At 42.1% G+C, this 19,258-nt stretch overlaps 1 protein-coding gene across 6 annotated transcripts in view; it reads left to right on the top strand.

The window, feature by feature from the left end:
* Positions 1–19,258, top strand: part of CEP295 (centrosomal protein 295) — a 55,141-nt gene that overhangs the window by 15,824 nt on the left and 20,059 nt on the right. For 4 of the 6 annotated variants that reach the window (XM_075126671.1, XM_048842827.1, XM_075126663.1 and 1 more), the window contains exons 8-14: positions 8,111–8,294; positions 8,554–8,727; positions 9,499–9,723; positions 11,292–11,398; positions 14,992–15,201; positions 16,223–16,320; positions 16,449–17,583. In XM_075126671.1, the coding sequence (XP_074982772.1) occupies positions 8,111–8,294; positions 8,554–8,727; positions 9,499–9,723; positions 11,292–11,398; positions 14,992–15,201; positions 16,223–16,320; positions 16,449–17,583 (2,133 nt within the window). Of the gene's footprint in view, positions 1–8,110; positions 8,295–8,553; positions 8,728–9,473; positions 9,724–11,291; positions 11,399–14,991; positions 15,202–16,222; positions 16,321–16,448; positions 17,584–19,258 lie in introns of those variants that run through there. The other 2 variants (XM_048842855.1, XM_048842863.1) reach the window with 2 other exon arrangements.

Genomic DNA, 19,258 nt, shown 5'->3' on the forward strand with positions numbered 1-19,258 from the left:
CCCTGGTCCGGTGGTCTATAGCAGACTCCCACCACTACATCACTCTTGTTGCTCACACTTCTAAACTTAATCCAGAGACACTCAGGTTTTTCTGCAGTTTCGTACCGGAGCTCTGAGCAGTCATACTGCTCCCTTACATACAGTGCTACTCCCCCACCTTTTCTGCCCTGCCTGTCCTTCCTGAACAGTTTATAACCATCTATGAGAGTACTCCAGTCATGTAAGTTATCCCACCAAGTCTCTGTTATTCCAATCATGTCATAATTCCTTGACATCACCAGGACCTCCAGTTCTCCCTGCTTGTTTCCAAGGCTTTGTGCGTTCGTATATAAGCACTTGAGATAACCTGCTGATCGCCCCTCATTCTCACTATGAGGCAGGAGCCGTCCCCTCACAGACATTCCTGCCTGTGCTTCCTCCCAATATCCCGCTTTCCCACTTACCTCAGGGCTTTGGTCTCCTTCCCCCAGTGAACTTAGTTTAAAGCCCTCCTCACTAGGTTAGCCAGCCTGCTCGCAAAGATGCTCTTCCCTCTCTTCGTAAGGTGGAGCCCGTCTCTGCCCAGCACTCCTCCTTCATGGAAGACCATCCCATGGTCAAAGAATCCAAAGCCTTCTCTCCGACACCACCTGCGTAGCCATTCGTTGACTTCCACGATTCGACAGTCCCTACCCAGGCCTTTTCCTTCCACGGGGAGGATGGACGAGAACACCACCTGCGCCTCAAACTCCTTTATCCTTCTCCCCAGAGCCACGTAATCCGCAGTGATCCGCTCAAGGTCATTCTTGGCAGTATCATTGGTGCCCACGTGGAGAAGCAGGAAGGGGTAGCGATCCGAGGGCTTGATGAGTCTTGGCAGTCTCTCAGTCACATCGCGAATCTTAGCCCCCAGCAAGCAGCAGACTTCTCGGTTTTCCCAGTCAGGGCGGCAGATAGATGACTCAGTCCCCCGGAGGAGAGAGTCCCCGACCACCACCACCCGCCTCCTTCTCTTGGGAGTGGTGGTCGTGGAACCCCCCATCTCAGGACAGTGCATCTCATGCCTTCCAACCAGCGGAGTCTCCTTCTGCTTTCTCCCCCCAGGCATATCATCTGGTCCACTCTCCGCAATGGTACCTGTGGAGAGAACATGAAAGCGGTTAGTTACCTGTGTCCGCGTTGCTGGAACCCGGACATTCCCCCTTCTAATTGTGCATAGTAAAGGTGATTGCAAACTATGTACTTTTTAACCCAGCATTCTTTAGAGGCAGCATGACTGATAAGACTTAATCCACAGAATATTAGCTGGGAGAAAAGTAATTATTCTCACTTTACACGTGGGGGAATCTGAAGCAGCAGCTACCTTTTAGTAGGAATGCATAAACTTTACCTCCAAAAGCCTGGGTTTAAATTAACTTTAGTGACAAATTACCGTATATACTCATTCATAAACTGAATATTTTTGGTAAAAAAGTGACGCATCAAAGAGCGGGGATCGACTTATAAACAGGTCTACACCAAAATTTGATGATTTTAAACGCTATGAAATCATTGAATTGAATATTTAATACATTGTCGTTTTGTTTACGTGGAGCGTTCACAGGCACGGAGCTCCTCAGCTCCCAGTGGCCGCAGAATGGCAAACCGCAGCCACTGGGAGCTGGGCGGCTCTGTGTCTGTGAAAGCTCCAGGTAAACAAAACGTCCTGACCCATCAGCAGTTTACCCTGACGGGCCAGAAGCCAAAGTTTGCCAACCCCTGAAATATAGGGTCGACTTATGAAAGGGTCATACAGTTTTTTCTCTTCTTACCTATCCATCTTGTGGGGTCGGCTTATAAATGAACAGGCTAATGAATGAGTATACACGGTAAATGAGTTTGTCTTCAATCCAGCCCACGTTCCATAGTGCCATAGTTCAGCCCTAGGCATCTCTGGGTATGTCTACACTACGAAATTAGTTTGAATTTATAGAAGTTGGTTTTTTAGAAATCGTTTTTATATAGTCGATTGTGTGTCCCCACACAATGCTCTAAGCGCATTAACTCAGCGGAGTGCTTCCACAGTACCGAGGCTAGGGTCAACTTTCGGAGCATTGCACTGTGGGTAGCTATCCCACAGTTCCCGCAGTCTCCGCCGCCCATTGGAATTCTGGGTTGAGATCCCAATGCCTAAAGGGGCAAAAACATTGTCGCGGGTGGTTCTGGGGACGTGTCGTCAGGCCCTCCCTCCGTGAAAGCAGCAGCAGACAATCATTTCGCACCTTTTTTCCTGAGTTACCTGTGCAGACGCCATACCACGGCAAGCATGGAGCCCGCTCAGCTCACTGTCACCGTACGTCTCCTGGGTGCTGACAGACACGGTACTGCATTGCTACACAGCAGCAACCCATTGCCTTGTGGTAGCAGCTGGTGCAATAGGCCTGATAACCATCGTCATCGTGTCCGAGGTGCTCCAGGCCACCTCGGTAAGGTTGGTCAGGAGCGCTAGGGCAGACATGGGTGCAGGGACTAAAATAGGAGTGAGTCGACCAGGTCATTCTCTTTTGTCCTGCCGGCAGTTCTATTGTACTGTCTTCTGCCGAGCAGGCAGGAGATGAGGATAGCTAGCAGTCCCTGCTGCACGTCTGCTGCCAGCCAAAGATGTAAAAGATAGATGGAGTGGATCAAAACAAGAAATAAACCAGATTTGTTTTGTATTCATTTGCTCCTCCCTCCGTGCAATCAACGGCTTACAGTCATTTCGGTGAGGTCTGTCAGGCACCTTGAAAAGTTTAATGGAGATTCACTCCTGCCGGGGGAGGGATAGCTCAGTGGGTTGAGCATTGGCCTGCTAAACTCAGGGTTTTGAGTTCAATCCTTGAGGAGGCCATTCTGTGTGACAGTTGTTTTTGTTTCTCCTTGATGTAAAGTCACGCCCTTAATTCCCTGTAAGCCATGTCGTCAGTCGCCCTTCCCTCCGTTGGAGCAATGACAGACAATTGTTCCGCGCCTTTTTTCTGTGCAGACGCCATACCATGGCAAGCATGGAGCCTGCTCAGATCACTTTGGCAATTAGGAGCACATTAAACACCACACGCATTATCCAGCAGTATATGCTGCACCAGAACATGTCAAAGCGAAACCATGCTAGTAGGCGACGTCAGCATGGTGACAAGAGTGATGAGGACATGGACACAGACTTCTCTCAAGGTACGAGCCCTGGCAGTGTGGGCATCATAGTGCTAATGGGGCAGGTTCATGCAGTGGAACGCTGATTCTGGGCCCGGGAAACAAGCACAGACTGGTGGGACCACATAGTGTTGCAGGTCTGGGATGATTCCCAGTGGCTGCGAAACTTTCGCATGCGTAAGGGCACTTTCATGGAAGTTTGACTTGCTTTTCCCTGCCCTGAGGCACAAGAATACCAAGATGAGAGCAGCCCTCACAGTTCACAAGCGAGTGGTAATAGCCTGTGGAGGCTTGCAACACCAGACAGCTACCTGTCAGTCGGGAATCAATTTGCAGTGGGCAAATCTACTGTGGGGGCTGCTGTGATGCAAGTAGCCAACACAATCAAAGATCTGCTGATATCAAGGGTAGTGACCCTGGGAAATGTGCAGGTCATAGTGGATGGCTTTGCTGCAATGGGATTCCCTAACTGTGGTGGGGCCATAGACGGAACCCATCTCCCTATCTTGGCACCGGAGCACCAAGCCGGCGAGTACTTAAACCGCAAGGGGTACTTTTCAATAGTGCTGCAAGCACTGGTGGATCACAAGGGACATTTCACCAACATCAACATGGGATGGCTGGGAAAGGTACATGACGCTTGCATCTTCAGGAACTCTGGTCTGTTTCAAAAGCTGCAGGAAGGGACTTTCTTCCCAGACCAGAAAATAACCATTGGGGATGTTGAAATGCCTATAGTTATCCTTGGGGACCCAGACTACCCCTTAATGCCATGGCTCATGAAGCCATACACAGGCAGCCTGGACAGTAGTCAGGAGCTGTTCAACTACAGGCTGAGCAAGTGCAGAATGGTGGTAGAATGTGCATTTGGATGTTTAAAAGCATGCTGGCGCAGTTTACTGACTCGGTTAGACCTCAGCGAAACCAGTATTTCCACTGTTGTTACTGCTTGCTGTGTGCTCCACAATATCTGTGAGAGTAAGGGGGAGACGTTTATGGCGGGGTTGGGAGGTTGAGGCAAATCGCCTGGCCGCTGGTTACGTGCAGCCAGACACCAGGGCGATTAGAAGAGCAGGGCGGTTGCATCAGACGAACTTTGAAAACCAGTTTCATGAATGGCCAGGCTATGGTGTGAAAGTTCTGTTTGTTTCTCCTTGATGCCTCCGCCCCCCTTGGTTCACTCTCCTTCCCTGTAAGCTAACCACCCTCCCCTCCCCACTTCGATCACCGCTTGCAGAGGCAATAAAGTCATTGCTTCACATTCATGTATTCTTTATTAATTCATCACACAAATATGGGGATAACTGCCAAGGTAGCCCAGGAGGGGTGGTGGCGGAGGGAAGGACAAGGCCACACAGCACTTTAAAAGTTTAAAACTTATTGAATGCCAGCCTTCTGTTGCTTGGGCAACCCTCTAGGGTGGAGTGGCTGGGTGGCCGGGGGCCCCCACGCCCCGTTCTTGGGCATCTGGATGAGGAGGCTATGGAACTTGGGGAGGAGGGCGGTTGGTTACACAGGGGCTGCGGTCTGTGCTCCTGCTGCCTTTCTTGCAGCTCAGCCATACGCTGGAGCATATTCGTTTGATCCTCCAGCAGCCTCAGCATTGAATCCTGCCTCCTCTCATCACGCTACCGCCCCCTTTCAGCTTCAGCCCTCTTTTTAGCCTACCACTTATTCTCTTCAGCCCGCCACCTCTCCTCCCAGTCATTTTATGCTTTCCTGCACTGTAACATTGTCTGCCTCCACGCATTCGTCTGTGCTCTGTCAGTGTGGGAGGACAGCATGAGCTCAGAGAACATTTCATCGCAAGTGCATTTTTTTCGCCTTCTAATCTTTGCTAGCCTCTGGGAAGGAGCAGATCCTGTGATCCTTGAAACACATGCAGCTGGTGGAGAGAAAAAAAGGGACAGTGGTATTTAAAAAGACACATTTTATAGAACAGTGGGTACACTCTTTCATGGTAAACCTTGCTGTTAACATTACATACATAGCACGTGCTTTTGTTACAAGGTCACATTTTGCCTCCCCCCACCGCATGGCTCACCCCTCCCTCTGGCTAACAGCGGGGATCATTTCTGTTCAGCCACAGGCAAACAGCCCAGCAGGAACGGGCACCTCTGAATGTCCCCTTAAGAAAAGCACCCTGTTTCAACCAGGTGACCATGAATGATATCACTCTCCTGAGGATAACACAGAGAGATAAAGAACGGATGTTGTTTGAAAGCCAGCAAACGTACGCTTCAATGCTTTGTTCTGCAGTGATTCCTGACTATGTGCTACTGGCCTGGCATGGTAGTGTCCTACCATGGTGGACGGAAAAAGGCTGCCCTCCCCAGAAACCTTTTGCAAAGGCTTTGGGAGTACATCCAGGAGAGCCGCGAATGCCAGGGCAAAGTAATCCTTTCACATGCTTGCTTTTAAACCATGTATAGTATTAAAAAAGGTACACTCACCAGAGGTCCCTTCTCCACCTGGCAGGTCTGGGAGGCAGCGTTTGGTGGGTTCGGGGGGTACTGGCTCCAGGTCCAGGGTGAGAAACTGTTCCTGGCTGTCAGGAAAACCGGTTTCTCCGCTTGCTTGCTGTGAGCTATCTACAACCATCATCATCATCTTCCTTGTCCCCAAAACCTGCTTCCATGTTGCCTCCATCTCCATTGCAGCAGTCAAACAACACGGTTGGGGTAGTGGTGGCTGAACCCCCTAAAATGGCATGCAACTCATCATAGAAGCGGCATGTTTGGGGCTCTGGTTTTCTGGTAGGCTTGCCTCAGCTCCTTAAGTTTCACGCGGCACTACTTCGGGTCCCTGTTATGGCCTCTGTCCTTCATGTCCTGGGAGATTTTGATAAATGTTTTGGCATTTTAAAAACTGGATCAGAGTTCTGATAGCATGGATTCCCCTCCCCATAGAGCGATCAGATCCCGTACCTCCCATTCGGTCCATGCTGGAGCTCTTTTGTGATTCTGGGACTCCATCATGGTCACCTCTGCTGATGAGCTCTGCATGGTCACCTGCAGCTTGCCACGCTGGCCAAACAGGAAATGAAATTCAAAAGTTCACGGACCTTTTCCTGTTACCTGGTCAGTGCATCTGAGTTGCAAGTGCTGTCCAGAGTGGTCACAAGGAGCAATGGCTCCCGGAGGCCAATACCATCTAATTGCGTCCAAGTTCGACCCGGCAAGGCCGATTTCAGCACTAATCCCCTTGTCAGGGGTGGAGTAAGGAAATCAATTTTAAGAGCCCTTTAAGTCGAAAAAAGGGCTTCGTTGTGTGGATGGGTGGGTGTAGGGTTAAGTTGATATAACGCTGCTAAATTCGACCTCAACTCCTAGTGTAGACCAGGGCTCTGTTTGTTTTTGAGTCTGTTGATACAAATGAAAAAGTGCTGTTGGCTGAGTGTTTCCAGTGATCATCCTACCACTTTGGAATTCACATCTCCCTTGATACAAAATACCCTGATCTTTTGAGTACATTGCAGAGCTCATCTTTTTTTCCCCAAAATGGGAAATGGGGGGAATTTTAGAGATGACAAACTATTGTATGGGGAAGAGGGATTTAATTTATTAAATTAACTTACTTACTAGTGGTGGGTTATGTTTGTGATATAATTAAATTATATCTAGGGTGCCTAGATCACTTACTACTTTTTTTCCACAGAACATCTGTGCCTCATTATGTATATAGGAACGAGGGATCAATAGTTTATTATAATTTTTCAGTAAATGAACCCATGCCTTATTTATTGTACACCATCTATCCCTTGCAGTGAATATAAAATTGTTAATTGCCTTATGGCTGTTCTGTAGTGCTTATCAAAGTATCTGAGTACTTCAGAAAGATCAAAGACGTTATCTTCGTAACAAGCCCTTAAGGGGGGGAAGATATCTTCATTTTCCAAATGATGAGTGAAGGCACAGACAGATTAAGCCCAACATTTGCAAAAGTGTCCACTAATTTTTGGAGCCATGGTGATTGGCTACCCAACTTGAGTCATATAAGGCTTATAAGGCTTGATTATTTTCTAAGGTTCTATGTAACTGCATCTCTTATTGACTTCAGTTGGAGGTGAATGCTCAGCACAGAGAAAAATGAGACTTTTGCCTCTTTTGTTTCTTTATAATTTGAGAAGCCTGAAATGTTTTCTTAAAACATTTTTTCTGCCTTTTTTTATTTTACATTAGCAATTCTGCTTCTGTTTAGCACAAAGGTCTTGATGGTGACTAGAGAATTAGAAAAATTATATCGAAAGAGATGAGGTAAAAGTTGGGCTTTTAAGAAAGGAATGGATTTTAGTCACTGTTGTAACTCCCTGGTTTTTGTTTTAACACTTGTTTAACTTGACTAACATTTTGGAGAAAAGAAGTCTTCCTTAAATATTCAGTAGCTCCAATCTGTTAGGCAAGGTGTGTGAGCTAATGATCTATATAATCTCCTCCAAGACCCCAACCAGTCATCCAGCAAAACTAGGGAAGACCAAAATTGACTGCTGATATTTCTAAGGTATAAAATAGAATGAAACATTTAAAACAGACTTTGACTTCTTTTATATATCATGACAATGCAAAGAGAGTACTAGCCCAATCTTTAAAAAAAAAAATCCTTTGCAGGTCAGCAATTTAACAACACCCAATGTTTTGTTCTATAAAATAGAAAACTTGGAGTTATCCTGTATTTAGGAAAGTTGGCCTACAGGTATATTTTCTGATCTTTAATATTGTAGCTGATCCTTCAGTGCTATTAATGACTCTCTTGATGCCAATAAATGAGTGTAGGATATCTAGATTAATATATTTTAAGAGGTGTTCTGTGTGTATATATTTAATCTCAGGAATTTTGTATTCCAATATGAAGCAAGCATTAAACAAATCTCATGGCAGCTAAATGAAAATGTTTTATTACTTTTAATGTCAGACTGTCTGGATGTGAATGCTAAATTGTTAATTGATTACTTTGCTGCTTGAAGGACCGGGAAAGGTTAATGAAAGAACTTGAACAGATGCAGAATATGGACCTGGCACGCAGAAGACAGATTGTGGCACAGATGCCACCTCAGCTGTTCGAACCTGCATACAGACGCCTGGAAATTAAAGAAGACTGGCAGAGGGAACTGGAGTTTGCCTTTGAAGATATGTACAGTGGAGATAGGAGTAAGCTATTTTGAAAGATTAAGTGAGCCACTGTCAGCATACAGTATTAAAAAAAACAACAACTTTGTAGTAGGAGATGTAAATTAGATGTGTTGAAAGATTCAAACAACTTTCTTAGTTTCTTTGAAACGAAGTTTTAATTTTGGAACTCTTGAGGAGCTTCTTATGTGGTGGTCTTAATCTTGCAATTTAAAGTGGTTGTATTCCGATTACAGATTAGAATATATGACTCTTTCACATGGTTTCATTTCTTCTTTAGAAATGAAAGGAGACATGATTTTGCACCTAGAGCCACAGCCTTTGCCAATTCCCTCTGATCGGTCTCAGGATGAGGACTTGGATATCTCCCTGGAGCCAGATTTTGCATGTGAGACTCAACCAAATTTGGACGAGGTGGCAGAAAAGGAAGCCCAGCACCCCAGTGAACCAGAGAGTAAGAAACTTTCAAGTTTAACTCTTGTATTGGATATACTTCATTATTTAAGCCATTTGGATGTACCAGAGGAAAAAGAGGTATTGTTTTTGTACAGGAATTTTGGAAAATGTAGTAGTGAATTAAATAAAATAAAAATAGAAAGTTTATTAAATACCAGAGATCATGGTATCTTTATCTCTTTAATTTTAACATCTAAGAATAAGAACTACTGAATTTAGAAGGGGGATGAGCTACAGTTTCTTTGGAACCATGGCTTTGAGTAGTTTAAGTTGAATGTAGATTAACTAGTTATTAAAGTATTTTTGTAATTATAGATATGAAATCTGTGCATCCTTAACAGCTTTTGATACACTCCAATTTCTGGAATGGAAAGTAATAAATACAAACTTCAAATGAAAAAGTGAACTCTCGTTTTTTTTTGTCTCAGTCCTATGAATTGTGTTGAGTAGTACTGAGGACTATCCTAAGAAGTTGCAGGATTTGTAAATGTAACTAGTGAAATTGCATGTTGACTGTAATACATGCACATTATAAATATTTTGAAAAGGTACCTTAAGATATCTATGTTGAGAACCTGTCTCTATTCCATATCAGAAAGTTTTTTGTGTCTCCTTAATCCATTTGTATAAGCAGCTAATGAAAACAAATTTTGCCACGGTAAATATCTTACTAGGATGATTTTGTTTACAATCAGTGACTTACATAATGTGTACCTTGTTTTGTCTTGTTCTTATACCTTTAAGAGTTTGAGGTCTGTGTTCCTCCTAGATCATGAAGTGAGAGTGGCTCCCCAACCACAATCAAAACTGGTCTTAAAAAAATTGCTAAATAAGATCCGGAGCCAAAAAGACCAGTGGACTTCAAAATGTGACGCAGAGATTCAAAGTGAAATTGAGACAATTGAGTCAGGAACACTTGCTAGTGAAGAGAGACGATTATGTGATTCAGATCCTGGTCATGAACAACATACTGATTCAGTCTCTGAAGCCATAGGTAAGTATTGTGTAGCTCTCCAACTAAATTAAATGTGCTTTGAGAGCAAAGAAGGCCTGGCTGGGCAGAGCTGTGAATACTGCTTTACCCATAAGAACTCGTTAGTGAACAGCCTAAAGTTGGTGCTTTGTTCTGTTCATTTTGGAGATGTGGGTTAAAAAGTGGCTATGTGACTTGGCTTTAAGAAAGACCATTTGATTTTCATTGAGACTTACTTTTTTGAAAATTTTACCATTGGTCCACTTCTGAATTTTTTTAAAGGGACTTCTTTTAAAAGAAAGTTCTTTGGAGGGAGGCTGAACTCCCTTTCTCCCATATTTCTTGTCATACTGGATATCAAGTAGCAATAAATTGTAAGGACATCTGTTCCTGGATTCAGTAGCTCTTTTGAATTATCTTTAGCATGAAATAGATTGGGTTTACTGCTTGATTTGTAATTACTTTGCAACCATTTGTTTATCGCCCATTTGCTTCTGGGATGTCATTGGATTAATGCATGTGATTGGTTTTTAGAGTCTATTAGGCAGTTCAGTCACAAGTACTGTAGTTATTTAATAAGTAAATGATCAAGTACCTTTAACATATTAGAATTTTACTTATACTCGTGAATGTATTTGCTGTAATCTCATTGTTTAAATTGAACAGGCATTCCCTGAAATTTTTGGAATGGCTTTGCCATTAAGGCGTGTGTGTAGATGTGGTAATTTTATTACTTCATTGATAAGGTGTGAGAAATACACTTGCTAGAGGGGAGCAGGAAACCTTTTCTCATGAATATTGAGAGCTAGTCATAAGTGACCATTCTCAATTTAAATGCTCCATTGAAGCTGACTGGTGTTCATGGGGATGCTGAGAAGGCAGAAGCAGAGGCTCAAAACTCTTCTGCTTGAGGGTGCATGAGGAGAGTCTCTTCTGTCTTTACCTGGCAGTGCTGCCTCTACACCTCTCCTTCTGGCAGCAGAGACCTGAGTTGCTGCTGCTGTTGCTTTTTCAGTAGCTTATTGAAGACTTAGAGAATTTTGGCAAAAGCAGTGAAACCAAATCATGATCCGCTTTCATTGATCTGTTCCAGAAAGCTATGAATGAATTTAGGGGAGGAAAAAGAATGTGAGAAGCTTGCTATACTTTTTTAGCAGCTAGGAAGATGGTGGGTTGGAAAGTGTAAATACTGCTTCAGGAGGGTGTGTGGAGGAAGAGAAGCCCCTTCCCCATCTCCCTGCATCTGGGAGAACAGTGAAAAGGAGAAAGATGAAACTCTCCATCTTAGAAGTTGCTATTAAACCCCAACCAATATAAGAGATGGGGCCCCTCTACAAGATTCAGGGACAGAACTCTAGGTGGTGGGAAGTGCCAATTTCCACCTTCCCAGGAGCCAGTGGGGATGTTGGAGGAGGAACTTCTCATTAGGGTGTTTTCCTTAGACTCAATTAGGGAAACCCACCCCCAGATGAAACACTGGGTTGACCTGTAATACCTACGTTTTTAGTGTTCTGGCTAGTAGTTCCCAAGCCCCGACATGAGTAATATTCCTGACTGTGCTATCTGTTAAATATATACATGTGTTTCAGAATCTCCAGAAACGTTGGAGCATACTGTTATAGCTGGAAATTCAGTCCTAATCCACCCTCAAGAACAAGCAGCCAAAATTAGAACGGAAATAGAGAGACAAAAACAGGTATGTGGGGTTTTTTTTGTTTTTTTTTTAAACTTCTCAGGATCCTTTAACATGTGCTTTACATTATATTTGCTATATTTCAAATCTAAGAATGGCCATATTGAGTCAGATCAGTGGTCAATCTAGCCAAGTATCTTGTCTTCCAACAGTGGCCAGTGCCAGATGCTTCAGAGGGAATGGACCGAACCGAACAGAGCAATTTTATCAAGTGATCAATCCCCCTGTCATCCAGTCCCAGCTTTTGCAATCAGAGGTTTAGGGACACCCAGGGCATAGGGTTTTCCTTGACCATCTTGGCTGATAACCATTGATTGACCTATCCTCCGTGAATTTACCTAATTCTTTTTAACCCAGTTACACTTTTGGATTTCACAACATCCCCTGGCAACGAGTTGTATAGATTGACTGCATTATGTGAAGTACTTCCTTAGGTTTGTTTTTAAACCTGATGCCTATTTCATTGGATGACTCCTACTTCTTGTGGTATGTGAAGGGGTAAATAACACTTATTTCCATTCTCCACACCATTCATGATTTTACAGATCTCTGTCATATCCTCCACCCTCTTACTCATCTCTTTTCTGAGCTGAACAGTCCCAGTCTTTCTTCTCATGTGGAAGCTGTTCAAACCCATAATCATTTTCGTTACCCGTTCTTTGTACCTTTTCCATTTCTAATATATCTTTTGTGAGATGGGACAACCAGAACTGCATGCAGTATTCAAGGTATGGATGTACCATGGATTTATATAGTGGAATTATGATATTTTCTGTCATTTTATCTATCCTTTTCCTAATGATTCCTAACATTATCAGCTTTTTTGACTGCTGCTGCAGATTGAGCTGATGTGTTCAGACTATCCACAAAGACTCCAAGATCTTTTCTGAGTGGCAATAGCTAATTTAAATCCTGTCATTTTATATGTATACTTGGGATTATGTTTTCCAGTGTACATTACTTCACCTTTTACCAGCATTGAATATAATCTACCATTTTGTTGCCCAGTCACCCAGTTTTGTGAGATCCCATTGTAACTCTTCGCAGTCTGCTTTGGACTTAACTATCCTGAGTAATTTTATATCATCTGCCAACTTTGCCACCTCACTGTTTACCACTTTTCCAGATCATTTATGAAGATGTTGAACAGCACGGTCCCGGTACAGATCCCTGTGGGGGACCAATATTTATCTCTCTCCATTCTAGAAAACTGACCATTTATTCCTACCCTTTCTTTCTTGTCTTTTAATCAGTTACTGATCTATGAGAAGACCTTCCCTCTTATTCCATGGCTGCTTACTTTGCTTAAGAGCCTTCAGTGAGGGATCTTGTCAAAGGCTTTTGAAAATCTAAGTACACTATATCTACTGGATCATCCTTGTCCACATGTTTATTTACCCCTGCAAAGAATTCTAAGAGATTTGTGAGGTGTGATTTCCCTTTACAAAAACTGTTGACTCTTCCCCCCCCCCCCCCCCAAACAAATTGTGTTCATCTATATGTCTGATTATTTTATTCTTTACTATAGTTTAAACCAGTTTGCCTGTAATTGCCAGGATTGCCTTTGGAGCCTTTTTTAAAAATTGGTGTCACACTGCTATCTTCCAGTCATCTGGTACAGAAGCTTATAAAACTGATAGGTTACATACCACACTTAATTGTTGTGCAAAGTCCCCCATGGTCACACCATATACTCTACTAATAGTCTTTGTACAAAATATGCCTTGTGAAGTATCATTTGAAAACTAACAAGTTGATGGTCAATAATATCATGGTAGCAACATTATATGTGAAGTTATGTATGATGTATGGTGATGGTAGCACACGTTCAAACGCACACAGCCCTGATTAGGCAAAAGTTGTTAAACAGGTCTGTCCTAAACAAAGGAATGTGTGTTTACCTCAGTTTACATATAAGTAGTAAACAGTCTCCATGAGACAGCAGGAGGAGGTAAACTTGTTTCTCAAAGACAAAGGAAAAACTGATTCCTCTAGCCAGGAGTCATCAAAGTTGATGGGCAATCATTGGTCAAGTGGCCATCCTTTGGCAAGGAAGAGGAGCAGGAACATATTAATCCCCATTTTAGCAAGCAACAACATGGAAGCTCTTTCAGAGACTCCACAGCCAGAAGTAACTTTAGGGGTAACCCTCAGGAAAATGCATTTCAAAGGCAGACTGGACTATAAAAGTGGTGAGAGGCAAAAACACCCCAGGTTATTTTTCTTTCTTTCCCTATCTCTCTACTTCTCTCTTTAACCTAAGATGACAAAGGAACCAGCCCTTGGGGAGGGGGGCAGTTCTGACCCAAGAATTTGGTCAGCAATGGGAACATGTGGTAAGGATTTTACCTTGAACCAAGTCTGATTTAAGGTTTAGCTGCTATAAAGAGTTTTATCTTTAGTTCTCTTGTGACAATTGCTGACTTTAATACCCTGTTTAACTACAAAGAGATTTTAAGTGAGTACAAGTATAAACTTGTTTTATTTTTTAATCAAAATTAGTCCAATGTTTGTGTTTAAATTGAACTCTTAGGGTAACTCGAGTTAAGGTGGCAAACTTGCATATTTTCCCCAATGGGAAAACAGACCTTTAATAACTGAATTGCCCAGAAGAGGGCTGGACAGTACAGAACACAAGTTTTTGGGAAAATTTAGAACTGGAAGTTGCTGGGGCCACCCTGCAAGTAATAACCAAGGTTGCTGGAACCCAGAGCATGGCAGGTGTTTTGCTGACAGGCTGCTGGGGTCAGAGTTGCTGTACTGGGACTGTAGCTATACACAGATATTCAAGATGTGATTTTCATGTTTGTGAGCTACAACAGCAAAGCATTGTGCGGTGCCCAACGTTGCAGTGCAGGTGGTGACACACCCCATCACTGGTCTGGAGTGCACCCCGGAATGTGACCATGACCATTAAAGATCTTGTGGCATGTTGTATAAGAGTATGTGTTAACCTCTGTGTCCTGGCAACAATTTCAAATAGATTCTGTATTCTTCACTACCTATCCCAAGGGGTCTTGAGCTGCTGTTGTGCCCAGGTACTTCAGTGACTTGTGCATAACAAATTCGTAGACCAAAAAAATAAGCCACTTCAGAGTTTTGTGAAGTGCAATTTATGCTGTGTACCTTTTAGCTACTTCAGAGGTATTGTGAGACTTGCATCAACGTTCGCAAAATGTGTTGAGAATCTTTGAAAAGCATGAAAGAATTGTAAAGTACACTTATTCTGAATTCAGTTGCAAGATGGGGACTTTGTCCCCCCATTCCCTCCCACCTGAAAATTGTCAATAGAACTGAAATGAATAGATCACTTTTATTTTATCAGTTTAATAGCAGTTATTCGAAGCAATATGTAATATAGCTCTGTACAGTGAAATTTTACTTAAAGCAACCACCACACAGACAGTAAGAATCTGTTCTAGTCAAAATCAAGCAAAATTATACTGTAAACTTTAGGGCTACTTTTAGAGGTCTCTTGCAATAGGGATTGCCTATTGTAGGTTTCGCTGCAAGTGATTTGGGACATAAGAATTAACTATGTTTTATGCTTCTGTCATTTAATTCTGGAGAATCACTGTAGTATTTCTCTGTGATAGATAGAGCGAATAGAGCAACAAAAACAGCAGCAGCTAATTTTGCTTAAGCAAATTGAAGAAAAGAGAATATGCTTAGAGGCAGAGTTCCTGAATGTCCAAATGCAGGCTCAGCTGGAGGAAATAAAGAAAAAAGAGCAAGAGGAGAAAGCTCAACAGTCGCAGCGGAGTCCTGATCCACTTATGAACCAACAGAAGGAAGTGGAACACAAGGTAAAGTAAAAAGAAAAGGAGTACTTGTGGCACCTTAGAAACTAACCAATTTATTTGAGTATGAGCTTTCGTGAAGTGAGCTGTAGCTCACGAAAGCTCATGCTCAAATAAATTGGTTAGTCTCTAAGGTGCCACAAGTGCTCCTTTTCTTTTTGCGAATACAGACTAACACGGCTGTTACTCTGAAAGGTAAAGTAAGAATACTTTGTATCAAAATTGAGAGCTGATTCCCATTACTAAATTGGAGTAATTGTTTAAACTTTATTTTCAACTTGTTTGCCGTGAGGCAGGATTTCCTAGCTCCAAAATGTATTTGTGCTAATGTGTAAGCACTGATTCGCTTGACATCCACAGACTTTGGGTATTGATTTATTTCTGCAGGATTATAGAACATTTATCATAGAAATTAGAACATTTTTATGCACAAAAACCAAGGTCATGTGGCTGACTTGTGCAGTGAGCCATATCATTCTCTTCTGTACAGAAACGCATGGGAAGAGGGAAACTACTCTTTTAAAAAAAAAAAAAAAAAGCCTTTTTGGCTACATAGAAGCCCCAAACATTATCACCTCAGGAGGAGGGGGAGATGAATGAGGGTATGGAAAGGGTATGGTCTAATGGTTGCTCTTAAGTGATCTTGAGGCATCTTCTTTCTAGACCCCCATTCCTCCTTTAAATGCAGCCATCTTGGATCATTGGTCCCCTAGTTTGTGGCTGGACCCTTGTACCTCTCTGAAATAAGCGGCAGATCAACTGAGAGCATTAACGTCCACAGTATGTGCTAGTATATAATACCACTTTGGCAGGAGAGAATGTAGCCTTAGACCAGCTGCTCTAGGAACTGCACCCCAGCTCCACTGCCTCAAGCTGAAATTTCATGGACTTCAAACAAGCACTAATGCAGAGTGGCTTCTGCTGGCTTTAGAGTAAGAGTGAACATGCTGCCTAGCATTAATCTTATTTAATAGGTTTTATACGTGGTGTTTGAATTTTCCCACCTAAACAATTCATTTCCTGTTAGATTGAAACTGCTGCAGTGCCAGAAACTAGCAGTTCTAATGAAGAAAATCATATACAGATGATTCGTAACTATCAACAATGTCTTCTACTGCAAAACAGGTATTTTCCCTGGGTAAAATTAATATCTTGGTTGGATTGTTTGAGAATTATTTTGTAATTGAAATCTGTTCCAATAGTGAAAACTGTCTTCATGCTACACAGGAAAGAAATGTTTTTGTTCTGTTTAGATTGCACAAACAGTCAGTTGAAGAAGCCAGAAAACAGTTGCAGGAATATCAGAATAAGCTGAAGCAAAGATATCCATCTATTTCTATGCCATTAGGCTCTGCGGTTACGTTGCAGTCAAGATTTATTAACTTAAAACCAACTACCTGTGAATCAGTTTTACAAATGCGTGGTCCGGCAGTGCTTCATAGAGATCATCCATCAGCTAACCAGTCATCTGTGCAAGTTCATGTACAAGAATATGTTCCACCATTAACCACACATTCAAGAACACCTTTTGTGTTGGAAAAGTCATTTGAACAGAGAGATGACGAGCAAAGGCATAACATGGGCTCTAGTAGACAGATACAATCTATAGAGGCCTTGCAGTTGGAGCAAAGGCAGTTTCATTTGCCACAACAGAATTACCCTTCACAAGAACAGATGGAAATGTTGGATCCTTCTGATCATCAGGTCAGAGAGTTGTCAGAATCCCAGAAGCTGCGAGGGTCAGTCATGATGACTTCACAAGATGCTTCAGTTATGATGCAAACAGAAGCGCAGATACAACGGGACAGTTCAGCTTTGCCCACAGAAGAGTCATCTGAGCCTTCAAAAACCCTAGACCTTGATAAAAAGTCAGTAACGTCTCAGAAGATGTCAAACCTACTAATAGAGACAGAAGCACAAAAACAGCCTTCGCTTATGTTTCTTGATATGCCAGCAGCAGAGGGGTCTCTGATAGCTCAGGCTGCATCATTTGCTTCTTCAGAATACCAGCAGGTACCTACAGAGAGCAGCATAAAGACAACCTTTGAACAAACTATCCCCCAGCCTTTTCAACGACTTACTTCATTATTTCCTGGTGAATCTGAGACTGGGGTAATCCAGGAGTCGTTGACATCCAAAAATGGAGGTACATCTTTGTTAAATTATTCCAATATACTAAAGTTAAGAGAGAGAGTGCTAGCTTCTTCAGAGAGCATCCAGGCTCAGCAAGACCATTTGAAAGAACTGCAAGAGCAACTGGATGTACAAAGAGAAGCTCTTCTTTCTAGGCAGAGAATGCAGGAAGAATTGCTTTTACATAAGCAGGCTAAATTGAAGGAACAGATGCAGAGACAACAAGAGGCTTTGAAGGATTTTCTTAATAAACAGGTATGTTTTGTAAATGTAGTATAATGAGTTGTCTGCTAGTAGGTGTCCAAGCTACAGAGTGGACTTTGCCGATTAGCAGAGTTCCCCGTGTAGTGTGCAGACTTTGAGGAAGTGCGTTTCTCCTTTATTGAAATTAAGACTCAAACTAGTGATCTGTGACCTTTGTGATCTGTAATCAGTGGTTCTGTTAGAGAGAGGCTCTCGTGGCTCGTCTGTCCAAGGATACAGGAACTGTGCTAAGTTTGTCTTAGCTTGAACTCTGAATGTAGTGTTCACTGAAGTAGTTACAGTTTTTGAAATATTTGCAGGCATCATTATTCAGCTTTACAACCTTTAAATGATACCTCTAACATTAAGGATATAATGAACACTTGTGTCAGGTAAACGGTTTTAAAAAACTGAGCTACACTTTTTATACCTGCAAACAGGAAAATTGATTTTAAAATTGCTTATATTGCCTTCTGTTTTGTTAAATTGTTTCTGAATAGCAGTAACATTCTGGCTTTGAATTGTTTTTTAATCACTTAACGATATAAAATAACCCCTGTTCATTTCACAAAGGAATTTAAAAATTCACATTTGTAAAGGCTGATCTGTTTCAAAAGGCAACTTTCCTGTTCTGCATCTCAATTCTAACTAATCTTGTTTTAAATTTGCAACTTCTCCTGAGCAGGCAAAAAGCTATAGTGTGATATTTGCGATACGGACAAATATCCATTAAGGTTTAGGCTGGGGCACTCATAATTGTCCCTTGTAATCTAAGAAAAACTCTCTCCCCAACCCTCTAACTATGGGGCCTTTTCTAAAGCTTTTTCTTTGCTGAATTTTCCTTTTTTGGGGAGGTTGGGGCGGGAGGAGGGTGGTAGCAAAGAGAGCATATTGTCTATGAACTAAGCTACCGTTGATGATTAAAATTTGTTTGAACTTACAGAATCAATTTCATTTACTAAAAATTCCCAGGTTGCCAATTTTTTCCAGTATAAAACTTGTCCATAAAGTCACCTAAGGGATTTCTTTAGTTACCATTCTAAGATTAGAATTGGATGAAAATTTTTCAGCAGATAATAAATTTGCTGAAAACCAATGGTTCAGGGTGACTAAAACTATTCAAGGTAGAATTGAATTCAGCTAATAATTCATTGGAATAAAAGAGTGCATTTTTTTTTGCAAGTTGAAACACTTTGACTTTGTGTGTGTGTGTGTGTGTGTGTGTAATGAGCTGTTTTGACATTTTATTTTGAAACAACCCATTTTATTTAAGCAAGAAACCAAAATAATTCAATTTTGGTTCAAAATGAACTTTTTTTGGTTCAGCCACTGAACCAAAAACTCCGTTATTTGCTCAACTCTATCTTCAAGTTAAGCAAGTCTCTTTATAGAAGCTGGCTATACAGAAACTCTTTTTTTGCCTTATTTTATTTAAACGGGTCTAGAACAGTAGGCATCATAAAGAATGACTTCACGCTGCTTTGGTTCTCTGCCTTTCATTTGTGGAGTCTTCAGAGAATTAAAATCCCTATCGTTGATAACTGAGAAGCAAATAGAAATATTATTTCAGGACTGGATCCTGCAAGAAACAAATTATTTTGGCGCAATTCAGCAAAACACTTAAACACACAAGTAATTAACTTTTAACAAGTATTCACATGCTTAGATGTTTTTCTGGGTTGAGCTC

This window comes from Caretta caretta, chromosome 1, assembly GCF_965140235.1.
Source record: "Caretta caretta isolate rCarCar2 chromosome 1, rCarCar1.hap1, whole genome shotgun sequence".
Lineage (NCBI taxonomy): Eukaryota > Metazoa > Chordata > Testudines > Cheloniidae > Caretta > Caretta caretta.